The sequence below is a fragment of the Schistocerca nitens genome, chromosome 2, assembly GCF_023898315.1.
Source record: "Schistocerca nitens isolate TAMUIC-IGC-003100 chromosome 2, iqSchNite1.1, whole genome shotgun sequence".
Taxonomy (NCBI): domain Eukaryota; kingdom Metazoa; phylum Arthropoda; class Insecta; order Orthoptera; family Acrididae; genus Schistocerca; species Schistocerca nitens.
The window spans coordinates 557565473-557591791 of NC_064615.1; the positions used below are offsets into that span (position 1 = coordinate 557565473).

The 26319-nt window shown below is 41.7% G+C and overlaps 1 protein-coding gene across 3 annotated transcripts; it reads left to right on the plus strand.

Moving 5' to 3' along the window:
* Positions 1–14569: 14569 nt before the first annotated feature.
* LOC126236584 (uncharacterized) lies at positions 14570–21366 on the plus strand. Of its 3 annotated transcripts, none has more exons than XM_049946002.1 (11): positions 14570–14680; positions 14819–14864; positions 14983–15200; positions 15288–15536; positions 15627–15750; positions 15889–16115; positions 16203–16451; positions 16542–16665; positions 20464–20690; positions 20778–21026; positions 21117–21366. In XM_049946002.1, exons 2-11 carry the CDS (start codon positions 14819–14821, stop codon positions 21249–21251), a joined length of 1848 nt encoding a protein of 615 aa, XP_049801959.1. In that variant the 5' UTR covers positions 14570–14680; the 3' UTR covers positions 21252–21366. The 3 variants fall into 3 exon arrangements, with proteins under 3 accessions (XP_049801959.1, XP_049801961.1, XP_049801960.1); XM_049946004.1 differs by lacking the exons at positions 16203–16451; positions 16542–16665 and adding exons at positions 18033–18281; positions 18372–18495; XM_049946003.1 differs by lacking the exons at positions 16203–16451; positions 16542–16665 and adding exons at positions 18948–19196; positions 19287–19410.
* Positions 21367–26319: the final 4953 nt, after the last annotated feature.

Below are 26319 nucleotides of genomic sequence, written 5' to 3' on the forward strand. Positions count from 1 at the left end.
CAATATCTGCTCACTGCATTGGTGGCAAAAGCAATGTCGGGTCGTGATGTTTGAGACAAATATAACAGACTCCCTACTGCTTCTAAATAAGGAACATTCTTGTCACATTCCACATCAGTCTCATTTACACTTAACTTCACTCCTACTTCCATTGGAGTACTTATGGGTTTGCAATCACTCATGCCAAATTTCTTTAATATTTTTTCCGTGTATGATGATTGACTTATGCTCAATTCTTGTCTTTCTTCATCCTTAGTAATTTGCATACCTAAATAACGTTTAACTTCTCCCAAATCATGCACCTTAAACTTGCTTTGCAGCTGTTTCTTGAAAATTCTCATTTGGCCTTCACTTTCAGTCAGGATAAAGAAATCGTCCACCCATGTCGTCATTATTATTATTTCTTTTTTTCTCCCTTTACTCCCTTTAAAGTAAATGCTGGGATCTGCCTTGGATTGCTTCATATTCATATTTATTAGAGTTTCATGTAGATATCGATTCCAGCAGCGTCCACTTTGTTTAAGTCCATAAATACTTTTTCTCAAACGCCAAATCTTTTTACTTTCTGACCTGGTTTTTATGGCTTCCCTTGGTGGAATGACATATATCTCCTCCTCCAATTTCCCATTTAAATATGCCGTTTTAACATCCATATGATGAATTATTAAATTTCGTTTTACTGCCAAGGCTAAAAGATATCTCAATGATGTATACTTGACTACAGGTGAAAAAGTTTCTTCGTGATCTACCCCTTGTTTTTGTGAATATCCTTTTACCACAAGTCTTGCTTTGTATTTTGGTGGTGAGCTTTCAGGGTTCTTCAGATTGAATACCCATCTTGCCTGCAGTGGTTTCTTATCTCCTGGCATATCTACCCATTCAAAGGTTTCGTTTTGATATAAAGATTCTAATTCTCTCTTCATCGCTTCTTTCCATTCTTGAGAGTTTGGGCCACTCATTGCTTCTTCTGCTGTTCTTGGCTCATCATTAAAAGACTGTGCTGTATACATCTCAAAATCCGGATATTCCTTCGGTTTTGGTACACGAGAAGAACGCCTTACATTGGTTTCTTCATGTTTTTCATCTTCTAACTCATTGTCATCATAAATTGCTTCCATTTGTCCTTGGCTGTCGTCTTCCTCTTCTTCACTTCCTATTTCCTCACACAAGGTTTCACCTTCTGAACTAGGTGCAGTTGACTTAGTGGTTTTGCTCTCTTCTGAGTCTTTTCTATTTTCAAAGAATATTACATCTCTACTTGTGACAATCTTTTTAGTCAATGGATCCATTAATCGGTAGCCCTTTGAATTTTCACAATAGCCTACAAAAATATACTTTTTAGCTTTCGGATCCCACTTAGCTGTTTTGGAATATGTGCCATTGCATCACACCCAAAAACCCTTATATTGCTTAGATCAGGTTTCTTTCCTACCCATATTTCATAAGGGGTTCTACTCTTTAATGCTTTTGTAGGTGATCTATTATTCAAATATACAGCTGTTGACACTGCCTCTGCCCAAAAATCTTTGGATAATTCAGTGTCAGTCATCATGCTCCTTGCTTTCTCAACAATGGTCCTATTAGCCCTCTCAGCAACCCCATTTTGAGATGGGCTGTACCTTATGGTAGTTTGATGACTGATTCCCTTTTCTGTCAGAAGTTTCTTCAATTTCTGGTTAATATATTCTCTCCCATTATCAGACCTGATGATCTTGATCTTCTTTCCTGTCCATCTTTCAACCATATTGCAATATTCCTCAAAGATATCACTCACTTGGTCTTTAGAACTAAGAAAATAAACATGAGTATATCGTGAGTAATCATCAATAAACGTAAGAAAATAATTATTCCCACCTATGGATTCACACTCCATCGGACCACATACATCTGTGTGGATTAACTGTAAGACTTCTGTGGATTTACTCTTACTAGTCTTGAAGGGTAACCTTGCTTGTTTTCCCTTTATACAAGTCTCACAAGGATCCTTGGACACACTAAAATTCTGTATTCCCTTTACCATATCCTTTATTATAGACATACTCTTTCTATTTAGATGTCCAAGCCTCCGGTGCCATAAAAAAACCTTCTGCTGAATATACTGAATCACTAACATTTTTATGTTTACTGTCAATGATATCCAACTTAAAAATACCCCTTTCGTTACTTGCTGTAGCTATAACTTCACCACTTTCACTGATTACTCTTGCACCCTGCATGTCAAAGGTGACTGTATTTCCTTTCTTGACAATTTCCTCTACAGACAGCAGGTTAGTTGCCACATTTTTTACATAATGAACATTGTGTGCTGTAACCATATCTGATTCACCATTTACACTTACATGTAGATCTAGTTTCCCAGCCAGGTGACACTGGAGTTTGTTGCCATCAACAGTAGATATTCCCATATGAGTCTTATCTTTGATGTCATAAAGAAGTGATTTATCTTTAACAATATGCACAGATGCACCTGAGTCTAAAATCCATTCCATATCACGGTTGCTCATCCCATCAAAAGGATAAAAACATGAGAGTGCTTTACCTTTGTTATTGGTCCTTCTCTCTGGGCTATCAGTAACATACCTCCTTCGCTGAGTGTCTGATCCTGGGCTTACTTTTTCTTTGCACTGAGACGCAATATGTCCCATCCTGTGACATTTATAGCACCTCACCGGTTTCTTATTTTTGTTTTTTGAGTAGAGAGCAGACGCACCTTCCTTCTCCAATGTACAACAGCTTGGAGCACTCTTTACGTCCTGCAGGATTTTCACCTTAACACTGTCGCCTGTGATTGTTATACCCGAGCTTTCAAGTCCCATAATCATAGGTGCATACCTTTCGGGCAGTCCTGCCAAAAGCAATGTTCCTATCCATTCTTCAGCGATCTCGAATCCGATGTTTCTCAGTCGGTTCGACGTGGTTAATATTTTGTTAACGTATTCGTCTACACTCTTACATTTGTCCAGACGAGTGGTAATTAACTCGCGTAATAATCCTACTTTTCTCGTAAGACCACCATCCTCGAATGCACTTCGTAAATTGTCCCAGACTTCTTTCACTGTAGCAGCTTTTTCAACGTGAACATAATTCACCGAATCAATCAGCAATATCAATTTTGATTTTGCTTTCCTATCCTTACTTGAATAATTCTGATCTGTGGATTTCATTGTCCCATCTACCACGTCCCATAGGTCGTCTAAACGTAAATACGCTTCTACTGCGAATTTCCAGGTTGCATAGTTTTCGCGACCTATAAGTCTTTCAATCTGTGGAATTTGTGCCGCACTCATTCTTAACGGTAACTTGCTTTTTATTGCCGTAAAGAACACCGAAAAATAATGCGGAAAAAAATTGCGATCGTCTTGTAAGGATCACTCGCACTTCACGTAAAGTCTTGTAAGGATCACTCGCACTTCACGTAAATTGGAACTTTTCCAATACTTTCTCCTTACTATTTTGTTGATATACTTATTCCAAATGCACGCTGGGCCCATAACCTATTGGGGTTTGCACAGCTGAATAAGTATTAAGGAGAAAAGAGACATCTTACTAATAACTATATTTGCGCATTCAAGAACAAAACAAGATTACAGCGATCACAACACAAGAATCCACACACACAAAGAGTGTTAGGCAATGCCAAAGAGGTCAAAGAGGTCTATTTTACACAGTGCACTTTGCTCCGTCACACACGAAATATATTGTTCACACAATTCCAACAAAAGGAAATGGTTCGTTGATGAGCGCCCTGTTTGTCGGAGTTCCTCGTTTTTCAAAGAAATGCACTGCGTGTATCATTTTCTGCCAGTTTCAGTTGACTAGTAGCTCTTTATGTGATAACTTGATGTCAAACAAAAAGTATGTGACGCTAACGCTTAACGAAAAATTTAAGGTAATCGAGACGAGTAAGAAAGACAAACTCTTCTTGTGCGGAATAACGTTGCGTTTCAAATGCGGTAAAACACAAACGCATGCTACTTTACGGAAAAGGGTAAGATACGGAATGAACTCATGAAAGGGAACGGGCAAATGAAAAGAAAGTCGAAGAAGAAGGGAAATGAAGAAATGAAGAAGACAGTGTGAGAATGGTTCGAAAGTGCGCTGGCAAAAAAAACTTATTTTGTCTGGACCCACGCTGCAGAGCGAAGCTCTGAAAGTCGCAAAAGAACTTGGAAAACCGTTTCAAAACTGGGCACAACATCGTGTGGAACGAAGTATGTTGGGAGGCTAATAATGTGCAGAAAAGTGTAACAACAGAATGGAAGACAATACCTAAATACGAATTATGACTCTAAGACGTGCCCATTGTCGATGAAACGGGACTGTTTTATTGCGCACTGCCTTCAAAATCTCAAACAATTCGAGGTGGAAAGTGTACCGGCGGAAGAGGACCAAAGGAAGACTCACTGTACTGCAGTATGGAAACGTGTTGGGTGAAACAGATACGCCACTGGTGACTGGAACGGCGGCAAAACAGCGTCGTTTCAAAAATACAGACAGCAGTAAGCTTCCATTCACATAGCCAATCAATAAAAAGGTCTGGATGGTGAGTGGTCTTATGGAAAAATAGCTGGCCTCTTTCAGTGCCAAAAGGAAAAACAGAAATCACCAAATTCTCCTTTTCCTAGCAAATGCAATCTGCCAATTAAAAGTAAAGTTATCAAAGGCGAATTTTTCTTGGTTGCCGCCAGGTTCTACCAGCCTCACACAATCCATGGATCAGGGGGTTATTTGCGCATTCAAGTCCCATTTTAGGAGATTACTTAGTACTTGGTACTGATGAAGCCGAAATGCATTTGCTCTTGCCCGGTCATTTCCTGGCCCTTTTTTTTTGTCATCAGTCTACTGACTGATTTGATGCGGCCCGCCATGAATTCCTTTCCTGTGCTAACCTCTTCATCTCAGAGTAGCACTTGCAACCTACGTCCTCAATTATTTGCTTGACGTATTCCAATCTCTGTCTTCCTCTACAGTTTTTGCCCCCTACATCTCCCTCTAGTACCATGGAAGTCATTCCCTCATGTCTTAGCAGATGTCCTATCATCCTGTCCCTTCTCCTTATCAGTGTTTTCCACATATTCCTTTCCTCTCCGATTCTGCGTAGAACCTCCTCATTCCTTACCTTATCAGTCCACCTAATTTTCAACATTCGTCTACAGCACCACATCTCAAATGCTTCGATTCTCTTCTGTTCCGGTTTTCTCACAGTCCATGTTTCACTACCATACAATGCTGTACTCCAGACGTACATCCTCAGAAATTTCTTCCTCAAATTAAGGCCGGTATTTGATATTAGTAGACTTCTCTTGGCCAGAAATGCCTTTTTTGCCATAGCGAGTCTGCTTTTGATGTCCTCCTTGCTCCGTCCGTCATTGGTTATTTTACTGCCTAGGTAGCAGAATTCCTTAACTTCATTGACTTCGTGACCATCAATCCTGATGTTAAGTTTCTCGCTGTTCTCATTTCTACTACTTCTCATTACCTTCGTCTTTCTCCGATTTACCCTCAAACCATACTGTGTAGTCATTAGACTGTTCATTCCGTTCAGGAGATCATTTAATTCTTCTTCACTTTCACTCAGGATAGCAATGTCATCAGCGAATCGTATCATTGATATCCTTTCACCTTGTATTTTAATTCCACCCCTGAACCTTTCTTTTATTTCCATCATTGCTTCCTCAATGTACAGATTGAAGAGTAGGTGCGAAAGGCTACAGCCTTGTCTTACACCCTTCTTAATACGAGCACTTCGTTCTTGATCGTCCACTCTTATTATTCCCTCTTGGTTGTTGTACATATTGTATATGACCCGTCTCTCCCTATAGCTTACCCCTACTTTTTTCAGAATCTCGAACAGCTTGCACCATTTTATATTGTCGAACGCTTTTTCCAGGTCGACAAATCCTATGAAAGTGTCCTGATTTTTCTTTAGCCTTGCTTCCATTATTAGCCGTAACGTCAGAATTGCCTCTCTCGTCCCTTTACTTTTCCTAAAGCCAAACTGATCGTCACCTAGCGCATTCTCAATTTTCTTTTCCATTCTTCTGTATATTATTCTTGTAAGTAGCTTCGATGCATGAGCTGTTAAGCTGATTGTGCGATAATTCTCGCACTTGTCAGCTCTTGCCGTCTTCGGAATTGTGTGGATGATGCTTTTCCGAAAGTCAGATGGCATGTCGCCAGACTCATATATTCTACACACCAACGTGAGTAGTCGTTTTGTTGCCACTTCCCCCAATGATTTTAGAAATTCTGATGGAATGTTATCTATCCCTTCTGCCTTATTTGACCGTAAGTCCTCCAAAGCTCTTTTCAATTCCGATTCTAATACTGGATCCCCTATCTCTTCTAAATCGACTCCTATTTCTTCTTCTATCACATCAGACAAATCTTCACCCTCATAGAGGCTTTCAATGTATTCTTTCCACCTATCTGCTCTCTCCTCTGCATTTAACAGTGGAATTCCCGTTGCACTCTTAATGTTACCACCGTTGCTTTTAATGTCACCAAAGGTTGTTTTGACTTTCCTGTATGCTGAGTCTGTCCTTCCGACAATCATATCTTTTTCGATGTCTTCACATTTTTCCTGCAGCCATTTCGTCTTAGCTTCCCTGCACTTCATATTTATTTCATTCCTCAGCCACTTGTATTTCTGTATTCCTGATTTTCCCGTAACATGTTTGTACTTCCTCCTTTCATCAATCAACTGAAGTATTTCTTCTGTTACCCATGATTTCTTCGCAGCTACCTTCTTTGTTCCTATGTTTTCCTTCCCAATTTCTGTGATGGCCCTGTTTAGAGATGTCCATTCCTCTTCAACTGTACTGCCTACTGCGCTATTCCTTATTGCTGTATCTATAGCGTTAGAGAACTTCAAACGTATCTCGTCATTCCTTAGTACTTCCGTATCCCACTTCTTTGCGTATTGATTCTTCCTGACTAATGTCTTGAACTTCAGCCTACTCTTCATCACTACTATATTGTGATCTGAGTCTATATCTGCTCCTGGGTACGCCTTACAATCCAGTATCTGATTTCGGAATCTCTGTCTGACCATGATGTAATCTAATTGAAATCTTCCCGTATCTCCCGGCCTTTTCCAAGTATACCTCCTCCTCTTGTGATTCTTGAACAGGGTATTCGCTATTACTAGCTGAAACTTGTTACAGAACTCAATTAGTCTTTCTCCTCTTTCATTCCTTGTCCCAAGCCCATATTCTCCTGTAACCTTTTCTTCTACTCCTTCCCCTACAACTGCATTCCAGTCGCCCATGACTATTAGATTTTCGTCCCCCTTTACATACTGCATTAGCCTTTAGATATCCTCATACACTTTCTCTATCTGTTCATCTTCAGCTTGCGACGTCGGCATGTATACCTGAACTATCGTTGTCGGTGTTGGTCTGCTGTCGATTCTGATTAGAACAACCCGGTCACTGAACTGTTCACAGTAACACACCCTCTGCCCTACCTTCCTATTCATAACGAATCCTACACCTGTTATACCATTTTCTGCTGCTGTTGATATTACCCGATACTCATCTGACCAGAAATCCTTGTCTTCCTTCCACTTCACTTCACTGACCCCTACTGTATCTAGATTGAGCCTTTGCATTTCCCTTTTCAGATTTTCTAGTTTCCCTACCACGTTCAAGCTTCTGACATTCCACGCCCCGACTCGTAGAACGTTATCCTTTCGTTGATTATTCAATCTTTTTCTCATGGTAACCTCCCCCTTGGCAGTCCCCTCCCGGAGATCCGAATGGGGGACTATTCCGGAATCTTTTGCCAATGGAGAGATCATCGTGACACTTCTTCAATTACAGGCCACATGTCCTGTGGATACACGTTACGTGTCTTTAATGTAGTGGTTTCCATTGCCTTCTGCATCCTCATGTCGTTGATCATTGCTGATTCCTCCGCCTTTAGGGGCAATTTCCCACCCCTAGGACAAGAGAGTGCCTTGAACCTCTATCCGCTCCTCCGCCCTCTTTGACAAGGCCGTTGGCAGAATGAGGCTGACTTCTTATGCCGGAAGTCTTCGGCCGCCAATGCTGATTATTTATCAAAATTTAGGCAGTGGCGGGGATCGAATCCGGGATTGAAGACGTTATGATTATGAATGAAAGACGCTACCCTTTTTTTTTTTTAATCTCATTTTGTTCGTTTTAGTTCGTTGCAATTGTTCTTGGCGGACGTCCCCTGACGCCCATTGAAGTTCGTTATTGATCCATTGACTCAGTTTTTTTATTACAGAGGGCAAATAGCCCTCCGACCGAACACGCTGAGCTACCGTGCCGGCACCCCTAGACCACAGATGCCATTCCGGGCCTGGCAGCAGTAAATTGGATTGTCTTGGCAGTAAGGGAAATAAAGCCCGAAACTGTTACCAAGTGCTTCAACAAACAGGATTTGGAGGTGTATTAAGAGGAAGACACTTCCTTGGCCATAAGCTCAAGAAAATGTAGCAGCAATTGCTGAACTGAGTAAAATGCGAAACACGTTTCATGTAGTGCAGATGACTACATTCGAAATGATGACTTTCTATTAACTCGATCCACTTTTACTTCAGCAGTAGATTTAATGAAAATACTCAGCACAGAAAAAAGGTCAGGAAGAAGCAAAGGAAGGAGAAGAGGAACAAAATATTGTCTCTAGGAAAATTAATACAACTGAATAAACTATAGCGTGCATACACGATGTGAGCATTTTGCATCAGACATAAATTCTCCCAAGGTGTTGGAACTTTGCATAGTGCAAAAAACTGGGTAGAACAAAAAGTTTTAAATAGGAAATTCGAACCAATTTTCGTCCTTGACATGTAGAGAAGAAAGTGAAATGTAAAGCAAATAAACACGGGAATAATATGAATGCGCATACGATAGTAAACGAATTTAAAATTAGAGTGAAAATACAGAAATACCTTATTATTTATCAGTTAGTGTTGAAATGTCCCGTTAGAAAAATTATGAATTACTGTGCTGGTAAACTTCTACGTTATTTGATACAAAGAAAGCTGATTGCTATATCGTCCGCAAGACTCTTCGATGGTGACTGTTCAGCCGCACAGTCGTAACAGATGGCTGCTGGTCATCTCTACAAGGACTACAGTGGGTCTGCACCTTTGATGGCCCACCAATACCATTATTTCCACAAGGAATGCAGTGGGACTGCACCTCTGGTTGCCCACCAATACCATAATCTCTAACAGGACTACAGTGGGTCTGCTCTGTGATGACCTACCTACCAATATTCTTCAAAACTTCGACTGACTCTGCTGTGGGTTTGCTCTGTTGTAGCCCATTACCTGTCTGCATGTCAAGAGTTAGCACTGTCTTTCCATTGGAAGGACAACACCACTTCCTCAAAACTGCATCGAAATCCACTACTTCCGTGTGTATTTTCTTTTACTGATCAGACTTCGTGCAATGTAATTACTACTGTGACGAATGATCAGGACTGTCTTTATGGACAGTGGTCAATTTTTGCTTTTGACCAACAGTGTATCAATAAGTGTGTGCATTTGATATATTTGTTATCGTTAATATTAAAACAATTTAACAAATATGTATTGGTCATTGCCCAAAACAATTTGTAAAATTTTTTTGTGGGGAGCATGGGGGCTGTGTAAGTAGGCTGTGTAAGTCTTGATGTTGGTAACGCCACGTAGCGCTCTGTATGAAAATCACTGACTGTGCTGTGTGCAGTCTGTGGCTGGTTGGACTCATTGTTGCAATATTCACGTGTATAGTGTTGGACAGTTGGATGTGAACAGCGCATGGCGTTGTGCAGTTGGAGGTGAGCCGCCAGTAGTGGTGGATGTGGAGAGAGAGATGCCAGAGTTTTGAGCGGACGATCTGGTCGTGTGTCCGTCAGAAAAATGAAATTTGTTTAATTGGATGTCACAAAATTATACATATGTTATGACTTTTGAACACTATTAAGGTAAATACATTGTTTGTTCTCTATCAAAATCTTTCATTTGCTAACTATGCCTATCAGTAGTTAGAGCCTTCAGTGCCTCAGACATCCCAAAGAAATTATGGTATCATGTAAAGGGTGTTAGTGACACCTACGTTAGTGTCCAGACAGTCATACATGACACAGGGACTAATATTAAGAGCAGTAAGAAGTCAAAAGCAGAAATTCTTAAACGCAATTACAAATTTCCTTTCTTTATAATGGATGATCCAGTTTAATTCTCGCAGAACTGCTAAGATGAATGAAATAGGTATGAGAGTCAGTAAAACAGCTGAAACTGACAGAATTAAACAAATCCCCAGGTCACGACGGTTTCCACTGAGATTTTATACGGAATTTGCGCCGACTTAGCCCATCCTTTAATCATAATATTCCGTAGGTCCCTTGACCAAAAAGCTATACCTTGATTAAAAGAAAGTAAAAGTGACACCCGTCTACGTGAAGGGCAGCAGAAGTGATCCACAAAACGACCCTCTAGTATCTTTGGCATCCAATTGGACAGATCCTGAGCTCAGACATAGGCACCTCGAAGAGAAAGACCACCTGCAAGCCAATGAACATGAATTCCGCAAACATCTGTCACTTGAAAGTCAGCTTGATCTTTCTAAGTATGACATCCTGAAAGTCATGGATCACGGCAGTCAGGTACATACCTTATTTCTTGACTTCAGAAAAACAACCGACTCGGTACAACAGCAACACTTACTAACTGAAGTACGAATGTTTCAGGAATCAAACGAAATTAGTGACTGGACTGAAGATTTCTTTGTAGGGAGGACGCAGCGTCTTATCTTGGATGAAGTTTGGTCAACATAATACGTAGCAGTAACTTCAAGTATTCCCAAGGAAAGTGTGTGTCCGTTTATACTGTATTTTGATGACCTTGCAGACAATATTAATAAAACCTCAGATTTCGCGCCAGTCACAGTTATCTATATTGAAGTGCTGTCTGAAAAAAAGCTACACAAGTAAGATTTAAAAACTTGAAAACTTGCTGTAAATTTTCATAAAGACTACAACGGCGCTCGTGAAGCAGTAATGTACATTACTGTCTGGCGAGACGTTTTCTTTCCTTTCTTCAGGACTTCTTTTGCACAGACTGATCACGGGTTAACAACCGCATGTAATTTATAGATGAATGACTCCTAAGACCTAACAGTACGACTATTAATATTTATTTCCTGTTCACATTAAAAAGGAGGCTTAACAACAATTTGACGTCTCTTAGCAAATAAAAGATTAACTGAAACTTCTAAAACTTCAGAATAGAAAATGCTTTCTCCGATTTCTATAGCGAATTTTCAGCTGGCGGGGGCAAGTGTCGTATCAATCCTCCCCTGCGACAGCAAGCAAACGTTCATTATGTAAATTCGCTTTATGCAGGGGTCATGCTTCACAAAATCCCATAAACCATCATGTACGAGATTAAGGTTGGGTGTTTAAGATCATCTTGGAAAAATGGCTCAAATGGCTCTGAGCACTATGGGACTCAACTGCTGAGGTCATTAGTCCCCTAGAACTTAGAACTAGTTAAACCTAACTAACCTAAGGACATCACAAACATCCATGCCCGAGGCAGGATTCGAACCTGCGACCGTAGCGGTCTTGCGGTTCCAGACTGCAGCGCCTCTAACCGCACGGCCACTTCGGCCGGCAAGATCATCTTAGATTGGAATCTTAACGGTTAATATACAGGAGTGCTTGACAATACGTCTTCGGCTTTGAAACTAGTAGTGACTGAATAAATAAAGGAAAAAAGTACAGCTGTAGTAGAGTTAGTCAAGCAACGGTCCTGCAGAAAAATTTTCTCTGAGGAACTGGAGAAGATTTCCAAATATTTACAATATGTATTCTCTGTAAAGATGGAGAAGAGTACCAAGTATCCTCCCTATATTGCTTCTGTTCCATATTCTGGATGCTATGAGAGTATGCTTACCATTTTACTGTAAAATTAAATGAACTGCGGACAATTGGCTGCGTCCATCCGAAATACAAAATTATGAACACATCAGCAGTTTTGTGATAACCTGAAGGTGTGGGCGTAAGCGTCGAGACAAGTTTTACGTGTAGCTAACAACTTTACGAATTTCGCAGAGAAATATTTTATGTAATCTTAGAACAATGGCTGTTTCCTATCAGTCCAGTATTGAAAGATTAATTCACAGATGTATCGATGTTCACTAATTTATTAGGCACATACTTGGAAGGAAAAAAACTCACAACTAATTGGCTACTATGCCAAAGAATTTTTCCCAAGATAAAAACAAATCGGAACGAACAAAGCTAAGTGCCCTGCCAATAAAACGCAGTCTTTGTTTTGTCTTCCCCACAACAATTTCTGTGTGTTCCTTCCAGTTTAAGTTGTTCGTAGTTGTAATTCCTAGATATTTCGTTGAATTTACGGCCTTTAGATTTGACTGATGTATCGTGTAACTGGAGTTTAACTGATTCCTTTTAGCACTCATGTGGATGACCTGACAGGAAATCACGAACCCAGTCACAAAACTGAGACGATAATCCATAAGAACGCAATTTAACTACAAGCCGCTTGTGCGGCACAGTGTCAAAAGTCTTCTGGAAATCTAAAAATACGGACTCAATCTGAAATCTGTTGTCAATAGCACTCAACACTTCGTGTGTGTAAAGAGTTCGTTGTCTGTTCACAAGAACGATGTTTTCTAAATCTATGTTGACTATGTGTCGATAGACCGTTCTCTTCGAGGTAATTCATAATGTTCGAAGACAATATATGATCCAAAATCCTTCTGCATATCGCCGTTAATGTACATGGGCCTGTAATTTAGTGGATTGCTCCTACTACCTTTCTTGAATATTGGTGTGACCTGTTCAACTTTGCAGCCTTTGGGTACGTATCTTTCGTCTAGCGAGCGGTTGTATATGATAAGTAAGTATGGAGCTATGGCATCAGCATACTCTAAAAGAAATCTACCTGCTTTTAATAAGTGATTTAAACTGCTTCACTACTCCGAGGATATCTACTTCTAAGTTACTCATGATGGCAGAGTATGAAACTCATGTAAAACAAGGAAACAATTCACAAGTTGCAAATAGAGTCTGTGTTTTCGTACACGACTATGTTAGGGATCTCTAACGCTATGAATAGACGTACTATTGTTGTGTCCGAAAGAGGGACCAGTACATAAGTTCGTAGCGTTTTTCTTTTGAATGTTGGTATTCCGATTGCTATGGATCTATTTTATCGATTGCCATTTTTCATATGTAGTTCACTGTTGCTATCTGAGATCACATATTGTCATTTTGTCGATTGGGAGTAGTGAGTGGAGCTGTGAACGCTAGGAAATAGAGTGCCAAGTGGAGAAATCAGAACATTTCCGACATATTCTTCTGTTTCAGTTCAAATAGAGGGATGGCAGCAACGGAGGCAGCCAGAAACATTTGCGCCCTGTATGGGGATAATACCATTGGACAGAGCACGGCAGGAATATGGTTTTCTCGTTTCAAGGAGGTTGACTCTCCACGTTTAACGTTCAGAAACATCTTCAGTGCTTGATGAGGATCGTTTAAACGGATTAATTCGCATGATCCCCGCCAGTGTACTCGAGAATTGGCAAATGTTATGAACTGTGATCCTTCCAGCATCGTGCGGTATTTGCTTGCAATGGGAAAGGTTCAAAAATCGAGTGTATGGGTGTACGGCATGCTGCACGCCAAAATCACAAAAATCAGCGGGTGAACACTATACACGAGTTGGGTTGGAAAGTCATTCCTCAGTCTTCTTTTTCAAATGATCTTGCATCCTCAGATTTTCATCTTTTTCGCTTTCTATCGAACAGTCTTCAAGAAACTTACGTTCCGAATGAAAAGGCGCTCCGAACATAGCTCGACGAGTTCTTCGCCTCAAAAGTACGTGATTTCTACAGTCGCGGAATCAAAAATGTACCCCAGCGTTGGTTGACCATTGTAAATGATGAAGGAGAATACATTATTCATGATAAAAGTTTCTGGTATGTGTACCTTTTGTGTTTATCGATCTTACGAAGAACGCTACGACCTTATACACCAACCCTATTTATAAGGAAAGTAGAATTTAACATCCAGGCAACAATAACGTCACTAAAGTTTCGGAAAAATTGGAGGACGGAATCGATCGTGGATTGATAAAAAGGAACATTCAACACTTCAAAAAAATGGTTCAAATGGCTCTGAGCACTATGGGACTTAACAGCTATGGTCATCAGTCCCCTAGAACTTAGAACTACTTACACCTACCTAACCTAAGGACACCACATATCAATAATTCACTTAAAGTGGTTAACAAGAGACAAAGAAAACCTAACTGAAGATGCCTCAACAAAGATCCGAAACCAGCATATCATTAGCTAAGGCTCATCGAAAAATTCAATTTGATCTTCCCAAGATAATGAACCAGCGAGATAGTTCACTTAGCAACACACGACACCACTGGAGGGCAGCAACAGTGGTGGGCAAGTAAAATCTAAGCTTCACATGCATTAAAATGTGAACTTCGTGAGAATGTTATCGTCAGTATTACCACACGTGTCCTCCGGATAACCGGACCTTTTGCAGTTGATCATTAGCACAGATAAAGCAGATCACCACAACACAGGTGTCTCGATACGGAGATAAGAGACAATATAAATAGTAAGCAGCATTACGACAGATCACATAGCTGGAAGCAAAGCAGCGAGACGTGCTCGAGGTAAGCGACATGCGCGCCTAACAGACGCTAAAAAGTGCCAACTCTGTATGGAGATGGCCAGTCATTAGTTGGTGTAAAAAAGAGGTGAATCTGTTGAAGGAACTTCAGACTAAATTTAATGTCCGTTCTAATTTACAGATGAAGACGATCTTCATCCTCTTCGCTGTCCTCGGGATAACAGCAGGTACCATAACCATATTATGACAATAAAAATTTTACGATGCCTGTTTTTACACAGTGAAACCACATAGCTACTCGTTAATGAAACGGACTAAATACATTGCACTGCTCATTAATTTCAGCAAAGGCTGTTCCTGCGCCCCGTATTAGCGTACACACACGCAACCTCCAGGATGACCTCAATGACTTCCTCGCCCTCATCCCCGTCGACGAAATTGTCGCTATCGTCACCGATCACTTGGCCAACGACCCTGAGGTGCAGGCTGCTGTTCAGTACATACTCTCCGATGACTTCAAGAGCATTGTCCTGGCCATCGACGCTCTCCCAGAATACATTGATGTAAGGATCCCACACCTGTACCAGTTGTAGACCGACGCAATATTCTTTTATTATGAATTCGTTAAATTGTTACCTTCTTCTCCACAGTTCCTCAACTACCTGCAAGAGTCCGGCCTCGATGTCTACAAATACGTGAACGCTCTACACGACTTCCTGGGACTGCCCCAGCTTACCCCTCCATCCAAGCTGAGGCACACCAGGAGCATCCGTTCCATGGTCGACGAGATTCTCGCCATCTTGCCACTGGACGAACTCCGGGCTCTGTTCGACGAGAAGCTGCAAACCAGCCCCGACTTCAAGGAGCTGTACGACAGGATCAGGTCTCCCGAATTCCAGGTGAGTCGTCATGTGTTGATCAGTAGTTAGCTGACCTTCCTGGAGGATACTTAGCACCTAAAGTTTATGTGGATTGTTCATCTGTTGTAGTCGATCGTGGAAACTCTGAACTCGCTGCCAGAGTACCAGGAGCTGCTCCAGAAATTGAGGGACGCTGGCATCGACGTCGACGCATTCATTGACCTGATTCGCGGTCTTTTCGGCCTGCCAACAAGTAAGTAACATACTATGTAGCATAAGTGATGAAAGCATTAGTATCCAACAGGCATTCTTTCGAAGATTGTCGCATTTCAGAGAGAAGCATAAAATTTCGCTTCTAGAGTACTTAAAGTCTCTCTTTACTCTCTCTTAGGCTCCAGCAACAAGGTTCGACTCCATGTACCTGCCAAGAAGGCCAACCGCAACCTCCAGGATGACCTCAATGACTTTCTCGCCCTCATCCCCGTCGACGAAATTGTCGCTATCGTCACCGATCACTTGGCCAACGACCCTGAGGTGCAGGCTGCTGTTCAGTACATACTCTCCGATGACTTCAAGAGCATTGTCCTGGCCATCGACGCTCTCCCAGAATACATTGATGTAAGGATCCCACACCTGTACCAGTTGTAGACCGACGCAATATTCTTTTATTATGAATTCGTTAAATTGTTACCTTCTTCTCCACAGTTCCTCAACTACCTGCAAGAGTCCGGCCTCGATGTCTACAAATACGTGAACGCTCTACACGACTTCCTGGGACTGCCCCAGCTTACCCCTCCATCCAAGCTGAGGCACACCAGGAGCATCCGTTCCATGGTCGACGAGATTCTCGCCATCTTGCCACTGGACGAACTCCGGGCTCTGTTCGACGAGAAGCTGCAAACCAGCCCCGACTTCAAGGAGCTGTACGACAGGATCAGGTCTCCCGAATTCCAGGTGAGTCGTCAAGTGTTGATCAGTAGTTAGCTGACCTTCCTGGAGGATACTTAGCACCTAAAGTTTATGTGGATTGTTCATCTGTTGTAGTCGATCGTGGAAACTCTGAACTCGCTGCCAGAGTACCAGGAGCTGCTCCAGAAATTGAGGGACGCTGGCATCGACGTCGACGCATTCATTGACCTGATTCGCGGTCTTTTCGGCCTGCCAACAAGTAAGTAACATACTATGTAGCATAAGTGATGAAAGCATTAGTATCCAACAGGCATTCTTTCGAAGATTGTCGCATTTCAGAGAGAGGCATAAAATTTCGCTTCTAGAGTACTTAAAGTCTCTCTTTACTCTCTCTTAGGCTCCAGCAACAAGGTTCGACTCCATGTACCTGCCAAGAAGGCCAACCGCAACCTCCAGGATGACCTCAATGACTTCCTCGCCCTCATCCCCGTCGACGAAATTGTCGCTATCGTCACCGATCACTTGGCCAACGACCCTGAGGTGCAGGCTGCTGTTCAGTACATACTCTCCGATGACTTCAAGAGCATTGTCCTGGCCATCGACGCTCTCCCAGAATACATTGATGTAAGGATCCCACACCTGTACCAGTTGTAGACCGACGCAATATTCTTTTATTATGAATTCGTTAAATTGTTACCTTCTTCTCCACAGTTCCTCAACTACCTGCAAGAGTCCGGCCTCGATGTCTACAAATACGTAAACGCTCTACACGACTTCCTGGGACTGCCCCAGCTTACCCCTCCATCCAAGCTGAGGCACACCAGGAGCATCCGTTCCATGGTCGACGAGATTCTCGCCATCTTGCCACTGGACGAACTCCGGGCTCTGTTCGACGAGAAGCTGCAAACCAGCCCCGACTTCAAGGAGCTGTACGACAGGATCAGGTCTCCCGAATTCCAGGTGAGACGTCATGTGTTGATCAGTAGTTAGCTGACCTTCCTGGAGGATACTTAGCACCTAAAGTTTATGTGGATTGTTCATCTGTTGTAGTCGATCGTGGAAACTCTGAACTCGCTGCCAGAGTACCAGGAGCTGCTCCAGAAATTGAGGGACGCTGGCATCGACGTCGACGCATTCATTGACCTGATTCGCGGTCTTTTCGGCCTGCCAACAAGTAAGTAACATACTATGTAGCATAAGTGATGAAAGCATTAGTATCCAACAGGCATTCTTTCGAAGATTGTCGCATTTCAGAGAGAGGCATAAAATTTCGCTTCTAGAGTACTTAAAGTCTCTCTTTACTCTCTCTTAGGCTCCAGCAACAAGGTTCGACTCCATGTACCTGCCAAGAAGGCCAACCGCAACCTCCAGGATGACCTCAATGACTTCCTCGCCCTCATCCCCGTCGACGAAATTGTCGCTATCGTCACCGATCACTTGGCCAACGACCCTGAGGTGCAGGCTGCTGTTCAGTACATACTCTCCGATGACTTCAAGAGCATTGTCCTGGCCATCGACGCTCTCCCAGAATACATTGATGTAAGGATCCCACACCTGTACCAGTTGTAGACCGACGCAATATTCTTTTATTATGAATTCGTTAAATTGTTACCTTCTTCTCCACAGTTCCTCAACTACCTGCAAGAGTCCGGCCTCGATGTCTACAAATACGTGAACGCTCTACACGACTTCCTGGGACTGCCCCAGCTTACCCCTCCATCCAAGCTGAGGCACACCAGGAGCATCCGTTCCATGGTCGACGAGATTCTCGCCATCTTGCCACTGGACGAACTCCGGGCTCTGTTCGACGAGAAGCTGCAAACCAGCCCCGACTTCAAGGAGCTGTACGACAGGATCAGGTCTCCCGAATTCCAGGTGAGTCGTCAAGTGTTGATCAGTAGTTAGCTGACCTTCCTGGAGGATACTTAGCACCTAAAGTTTATGTGGATTGTTCATCTGTTGTAGTCGATCGTGGAAACTCTGAACTCGCTGCCAGAGTACCAGGAGCTGCTCCAGAAATTGAGGGACGCTGGCATCGACGTCGACGCATTCATTGACCTGATTCGCGGTCTTTTCGGCCTGCCAACAAGTAAGTAACATACTATGTAGCATAAGTGATGAAAGCATTAGTATCCAACAGGCATTCTTTCGAAGATTGTCGCATTTCAGAGAGAGGCATAAAATTTCGCTTCTAGAGTACTTAAAGTCTCTCTTTACTCTCTCTTAGGCTCCAGCAACAAGGTTCGACTCCATGTACCTGCCAAGAAGGCCAACCGCAACCTCCAGGATGACCTCAATGACTTCCTCGCCCTCATCCCCGTCGACGAAATTGTCGCTATCGTCACCGATCACTTGGCCAACGACCCTGAGGTGCAGGCTGCTGTTCAGTACATACTCTCCGATGACTTCAAGAGCATTGTCCTGGCCATCGACGCTCTCCCAGAATACATTGATGTAAGGATCCCACACCTGTACCAGTTGTAGACCGACGCAATATTCTTTTATTATGAATTCGTTAAATTGTTACCTTCTTCTCCACAGTTCCTCAACTACCTGCAAGAGTCCGGCCTCGATGTCTACAAATACGTGAACGCTCTACACGACTTCCTGGGACTGCCCCAGCTTACCCCTCCATCCAAGCTGAGGCACACCAGGAGCATCCGTTCCATGGTCGACGAGATTCTCGCCATCTTGCCACTGGACGAACTCCGGGCTCTGTTCGACGAGAAGCTGCAAACCAGCCCCGACTTCAAGGAGCTGTACGACAGGATCAGGTCTCCCGAATTCCAGGTGAGTCGTCATGTGTTGATCAGTAGTTAGCTGACCTTCCTGGAGGATACTTAGCACCTAAAGTTTATGTGGATTGTTCATCTGTTGTAGTCGATCGTGGAAACTCTGAACTCGCTGCCAGAGTACCAGGAGCTGCTCCAGAAATTGAGGGACGCTGGCATCGACGTCGACGCATTCATTGACCTGATTCGCGGTCTTTTCGGCCTGCCAACAAGTAAGTAACATACTATGTAGCATAAGTGATGAAAGCATTAGTATCCAACAGGCATTCTTTCGAAGATTGTCGCATTTCAGAGAGAGGCATAAAATTTCGCTTCTAGAGTACTTAAAGTCTCTCTTTACTCTCTCTTAGGCTCCAGCAACAAGGTTCGACTCCATGTACCTGCCAAGAAGGCCAACCGCAACCTCCAGGATGACCTCAATGACTTCCTCGCCCTCATCCCCGTCGACGAAATTGTCGCTATCGTCACCGATCACTTGGCCAACGACCCTGAGGTGCAGGCTGCTGTTCAGTACATACTCTCCGATGACTTCAAGAGCATTGTCCTGGCCATCGACGCTCTCCCAGAATACATTGATGTAAGGATCCCACACCTGTACCAGTTGTAGACCGACGCAATATTCTTTTATTATGAATTCGTTAAATTGTTACCTTCTTCTCCACAGTTCCTCAACTACCTGCAAGAGTCCGGCCTCGATGTCTACAAATACGTAAACGCTCTACACGACTTCCTGGGACTGCCCCAGCTTACCCCTCCATCCAAGCTGAGGCACACCAGGAGCATCCGTTCCATGGTCGACGAGATTCTCGCCATCTTGCCACTGGACGAACTCCGGGCTCTGTTCGACGAGAAGCTGCAAACCAGCCCCGACTTCAAGGAGCTGTACGACAGGATCAGGTCTCCCGAATTCCAGGTGAGTCGTCATGTGTTGATCAGTAGTTAGCTGACCTTCCTGGAGGATACTTAGCACCTAAAGTTTATGTGGATTGTTCATCTGTTGTAGTCGATCGTGGAAACTCTGAACTCGCTGCCAGAGTACCAGGAGCTGCTCCAGAAATTGAGGGACGCTGGCATCGACGTCGACGCATTCATTGACCTGATTCGCGGTCTTTTCGGCCAGCCAACAAGTAAGTAACATACTATGTAGCATAAGTGATGAAAGCATTAGTATCCAACAGGCATTCTTTCGAATATTGTCGCATTTCAGAGAGAAGCATAAAATTTCGCTTCTAGAGTACTTACAGTCTCTCTTTACTCTCTCTTAGGCCCCAGCAACAAGGTTCGACTCCATGTACCTGCCAAGAAGGCCAACCGCAACCTCCAGGATGACCTCAATGACTTTCTCGCCCTCATCCCCGTCGACGAAATTGTCGCTATCGTCACCGATCACTTGGCCAACGACCCTGAGGTGCAGGCTGCTGTTCAGTACATACTCTCCGATGACTTCAAGAGCATTGTCCTGGCCATCGACGCTCTCCCAGAATACATTGATGTAAGGATCCCACACCTGTACCAGTTGTAGACCGACGCAATATTCTTTTATTATGAATTCGTTAAATTGTTACCTTCTTCTCCACAGTTCCTCAACTACCTGCAAGAGTCCGGCCTCGATGTCTACAAATACGTGAACGCTCTACACGACTTCCTGGGACTGCCCCAGCTTACCCCTCCATCCAAGCTGAGGCACACCAGGAGCATCCGTTCCATGGTCGACGAGATTCTCGCCATCTTGCCACTGGACGAACTCCGGGCTCTGTTCGACGAGAAGCTGCAAACCAGCCCCGACTTCAAGGAGCTGTACGACAGGATCAGGTCTCCCGAATTCCAGGTGAGTCGTCATGTGTTGATCAGTAGTTAGCTGACCTTCCTGGAGGATACTTAGCACCTAAAGTTTATGTGGATTGTTCATCTGTTGTAGTCGATCGTGGAAACTCTGAACTCGCTGCCAGAGTACCAGGAGCTGCTCCAGAAATTGAGGGACGCTGGCATCGACGTCGACGCATTCATTGACCTGATTCGCGGTCTTTTCGGCCTGCCTACGAGGAAATTTTAAACAACAATTTTTAGCAGATAAATACAACGTGTTATTGCCTGTGGTGTGCATTATGGGAAGAAGGAAGTGTTGTTTTAGAACTATGAGCACGTGAATAAATTATTTTCCAGCGTAATATGAATTTTTTACTGTTATATTTCATTCAGACTTCTTTACCATTCCTTATGTTCCTTTGCACATTCTGTTACATCTGAGAACAATACAATACACATTAACTTCTAAATTCGAGCATGTTTTGTACGTTTTTTGTTGATGTGGCTGCTGTTGATGAGTTCCACATTGCACACAGAACACTGTTTCTCGACGTTTTTCTTACAAATCGTCCATTTTCTTTGGTTCACCAGTGTTGTACTTTCAATCACATGTCCGTTTCCAAAAGTCCTGAGTTCAATTGGAACACATGAAAGGGATGATTTTGGGTATGATGGATATCCTGCCCTTTTCGGATCAGAAGCAGCAGATTACCTTGCTACCATCCTCTGGAATTGAAGCAGTGGAATATTTTCATTCGAGAGGCAGTAGATGATGTGACCAACGCTACATCTAATGCATGGGTGAAGAATGGGAAGTACCATTTCTTACCTCCAGTTCTCATACGATATTTCCGCACATTCCAGTCCAGTTTGTCCACACCTCCCATATGACTGTTATATTCTGAAATCATTCTTGGCTGTGGAACCTGCACTTCTCTGTTCTCAGCTTTGCTCCATTTCCTTACTTAGCTTACTGGATGCACTGTCTCATGGTTTGACAAGAGCTTTACACAACTGTTATCCCTCCGCTTAGCTGCCATTATCTGCGTATTCTTGTCAAATCTATATTTTCATACGCTCCTCTTCGTTTCTTCTTCATGCCGTTATCAGATTCTATTGGACAGTTATTCATTTGGTTCATACGGGTAGTTCCAGTTGCCCTTATTCTCGTTTCTGATCGCTCTTTCAGAAAACAGAAGCTCGTGAAAAAGTTATCAAAATATACTTTGTGAAGTTCAGGAGTTTGCAGAAAAGAAATCGTATTCAACAGAACTGATATGCCAAATCCCAGAACCGAAGCATCACTTGTATCCTTCGATTTTCCTTCATAGAAATACATATGGTAACAGAAACCGCTTTGAAAACAGCACATGACCCAGTGTTCGAATTCAAATCTCACTGGTTTCCCGCGAATGAACTGTTTTACGTAATGGTGTCTATAATATGTCAATGGTCTCATTCACATTACCATCATTGCCAAAAGAAGCCATGAAGTTCGGGTCATTTACAATTTCTTAAATTTCCCTTATAGAAAGTGTTTCATAGCGATTCATTGTGTCTGAGGAGCAAATAAATGTAAAATAAAGTTTTACGTGGAAACTGCCATGAGCCCCAAATGGGGATCGAAGGTCAGACAGGTGTCATGCAGAAATGAAACATGCCTGTACACAGATGTTGGAAGTTATTTACAGAATAATACAACTTATGCTATTTTGAAAATGTGTATTTCTTGTAAGGCTAAAAAACGTAGCTTCTTCACAAAATTAAAGTGTACAGTTCACTCGTTTAACAACAACTGATGAAACCTCATTGTAAGTGCTCGTCAAAGGTCTGGACAACAATGGGAAATCCTGCCAGCATTATTACAATTGCAAAATTTCCTTTACAAAGACAAATCCCGAAATGGGGTTCATGGAACTTAAAGGGTTAAGTAAACTCCATATACAAACACACTGTGTCTTGTAGCGCAGTGGGTAGCGCGTTGGACATCTAAATCAAAGTTCACACGTTCAACCCCCATTCGTAGTAATTTTTTTCCTTTCATTTCCCTTCCTATTCTCTTCACTTAATACTACTGTCACCTTAAGTTTACTTTATTCGGAAAAATGTCATGTGAAAGCTTTAATTTCTGTAGGCCTATCATATTACATTTTAATATCTGTTTTCATTTATTAGCTTCATTTTACACCTGATCAATTTGAGACAAATCTCTAGAATGGTGTCAAGAAATTGGGGTCATACCTGATGTAGCTCTTATTCTGAAGAATCTGAGAAACCATTTAACACTTTCTGACCACATTATTGTTCCCAGACAAATCGTTGAAGATAATTTGCCACTTCCGACTGCATCCAATGAATCTGTTGTAAGGCCTTATGATTTTCACAAAGAGAAAATTGCTTGGAACCTACGAGGATATATATAATGATGAGGGCATTACAATAAAATGAAAGTTGGTCTTTTAAACCATAGAGTTTCAGCAGTAGTTAGTATGCAGTAGAACAACAGGTAATTTAAGGTTTTGCTTCGTCAACTGCATATTTTGTACACATCTTAACGCAGTAAGACATCTGTCTTATTTAAAAATGGATTACTTGTCGAACCTTGTGTCTCGAACAACTAGCCCACTTTACCTTATAATTACATGGGTGGGTCATACCTGATGTAACTCTTATTCTGAAGAATTGAAAATCAAACCTGTATGATTAGTTTGTGTTACTGATGTCATTTATAGCTTATCTTACTTGTTGTCGTAACATCTGTAGATAAGAGCGCAGACGAGTGACTAATAATACGTGGACTACCTCACACGCATCTCGTAGTAATCTTAAGAGACAAATAATCGTCAATGAGTTGTACCCGAACGTGTAATCTCGTAATAACGCAATCCGAACGATTAGCAATCTGTAGTATACGAGATCTGATACCTCAACACATCTCTTCTGATTCCTAAAGATGGTTCCTTAACGTTAGCAAATAAGCCAAGTTTAATGGCAGAAAATATTCTACAATTCAGGCTGATAAAATTGCAACTTAATTTTAGCTGCTTTAATTAACAAAGGAATATCACTAAAATTTGATTTGCTTGTTCTGTTTGTTGTTTTTATTTCCCTTAATTCAGCCTGTTTCTAGTCCTGTGGAAAGAACAGTTTCCTCAGTTTCATTTATTTATTCATCTAAACATCTTTACAGATTATGGGGTACATCATTTACTTATAAATATGGTGCATGAACATGCACACACACACACACACACACACACACTTGCTTTGAAATAAAGTACAGAATATTTACCAGTAACATTCCATTACCGGTACATAAAATTGAATGAATTGCAAAGGACAGTCAAATGAAAAAGGTACAAATAGAACAAAAGTAAGTAAACTGTTTATTATTTCAAAAGTAATAACCATGACTGTTAATAGATTTATCCTACTGTGAGATAAGATGGCCAATGTCTTCATCGAAAAACGTTTACTGTTGCCCTACGCCAAATAGAATGCTCTTATATATGAAACTAGGGCTAATATCTATACTTATGAAACCAGGAACAGAAACTTGATAAATGTCCCCAGGAATAGAATATCCAAGACCAGAAACAATTTTACACACATTGGCAAGGCGTTTCTGAACAAAATACCACAAAGTATTAAGGATCTGCCACACAATAAATTTAAAATGGTAATGGAATCATGGCTAAAAAGAAAGGCTTTCTATAATCTTCAGGAATTTTTATGTAATACTGTAAATGATTTAAATGCAATGTGAACTTAATTATGTATATTGTAAACTGGGTAATATAAACGTGTAAACTGAAATTTATGTAAGTTTAATATGTAACATTGTATTCTGTTGCCCAGAAAGAAATGACTTATACAAGTATAAATTAAAATTTATGTAAGTTATATGTAACATTATATTCTGTTTTCTAAAAAGAAATAACTTGTACTTGACGATGTCTTATGCAACAGCAATGTTGTCTTCAGACAAATAAAAGGAATTGATTGATTGATTGATTGACTGAGGCATGATTGTACCCAGGTGTATACCTCTTTGTCTGAAGCATATCGATGGCAGGGCTCCAAAAATATGGCAGTCGCTTTGAGAGGGATCGGAATGTATGGTGTGCATGTAACGGCTTCCCTGCGAAACTTCTGCAGCGTTGTCGTCCACATGTTGCCAATTTTGTTTCGACTACACTGCAGAAATTTGAGCATTTTTGGTAATTCAACCACTAAGGCGTTAAAAGAGTGGATGAAAACATTTTTAAAAATAAACCATTATTAAACAACTACTAAAGCACCAGTGCTTTTTGGCCAAAAGCACATGCTGCAAAATCGTGGATCTATGGCCTTGATTTGCGCGAAAAGTTTAGAATGTGTTGCAATTTGTGAACAACATAAAAATTCGATTAAATAAAAAAATCTGTGCAGACCATACAGTCTAACGAGAAGCGGGTGCTGAACTAGTCCTTTACAATTGGCGCTTGTGCTCTGTCTCTAATAACTAAGCTGTTAAAGTCTAATCTTTCCTCGACTTTTTTTGGTGTACTATTAGTAAGACATGACTCAGACGTAAAGACTTTGAGACACAGCCATTGCAAAACATAGACTAAAATATATTTTTCAGTGCTGTATTATACAATTTGAATTATCAGGGGTCATTTCAAATATTTTCCATGTAGATTTAAATAATAACTGTGAACTGTTTTAGAACTGTTGATATCAAATAATGTATTTCAAACAAGTAGTCGCTAGTCTGAAGACTTCACCTAGAAATGCTGGTTAGCTCAAGGTACCAGAGGCTTGGCGGAGTGGCTTCTATGGATTGTATCTCTTACGTACTGCTAGAAGGCTCAACAACCTGAATGAAAGGGTGTCTTACCAACCACCAGTTACGTTGCCATTTGTTACGTTGTATATATATATATATATATATATATATATATATATATATATATATATATATATATATATAATTCATCAGGTGAATTTTTCTCCTGTTAGAGCATGATTCTTTCTCTCAGGGATATTATCTTTTCTTATCACTTTTGCTTATGTGCATAAGTAAATATGAACCGGGTTCTTGAAGGGCCGCTGTTATTCATGTACCAACTTTAGGTTTAGAACGTGATGACTAAAATATACACTCCTGGAAATTGAAATAAGAACACCGTGAATTCATTGTCCCAGGAAGGGGAAACTTTATTGACACATTCCTGGGGTCAGATACATCACATGATCACACTGACAGAACCACAGGCACATAGACACAGGCAACAGAGCATGCACAATGTCGGCACTAGTACAGTGTAGAT